At 66.9% G+C, this 248-nt stretch overlaps 1 protein-coding gene across 1 annotated transcript in view; it reads left to right on the forward strand.

Moving 5' to 3' along the window:
- Positions 1–167, forward strand: part of PAOX (polyamine oxidase (exo-N4-amino)) — a gene marked incomplete at its 5' end in the record, with an annotated part of 1820 nt that extends 1653 nt beyond the window's left edge. Inside the window, one exon of the mRNA XM_009332783.1 lies at positions 10–167. Within this exon, the coding sequence (XP_009331058.1) occupies positions 10–120 (111 nt within the window). The remainder of the gene's footprint in view (positions 1–9) is intronic.
- Positions 168–248: the final 81 nt, after the last annotated feature.

Consider the following 248-nt stretch of genomic DNA (forward strand, 5'->3'; position numbering starts at 1 on the left):
GCCCGGCTGCCTGCAGCTCCTCTTCGCCGGCGAGGCCACCCACCGCACCTTCTACTCCACCACCCACGGGGCCCTGCTGTCCGGCTGGCGCGAGGCCGAGCGGCTCAACCAGCTCTTTGAGGCACCCAGCCCCGCTCCTCGGCTCTGAGGCAGGAAAATAAAAACCATGCTTCGCGGATCGCTGCCGGCCAGCCTCCTTTATTGAGAAACCTCCCCGGCAGGGGGACGCGGAGGCTTCTCTCTCTCTC

This window comes from Pygoscelis adeliae, unplaced genomic scaffold (genome assembly GCF_000699105.1).
Source record: "Pygoscelis adeliae isolate BGI_AS28 unplaced genomic scaffold, ASM69910v1 Scaffold139, whole genome shotgun sequence".
NCBI lineage: Eukaryota > Metazoa > Chordata > Aves > Sphenisciformes > Spheniscidae > Pygoscelis > Pygoscelis adeliae.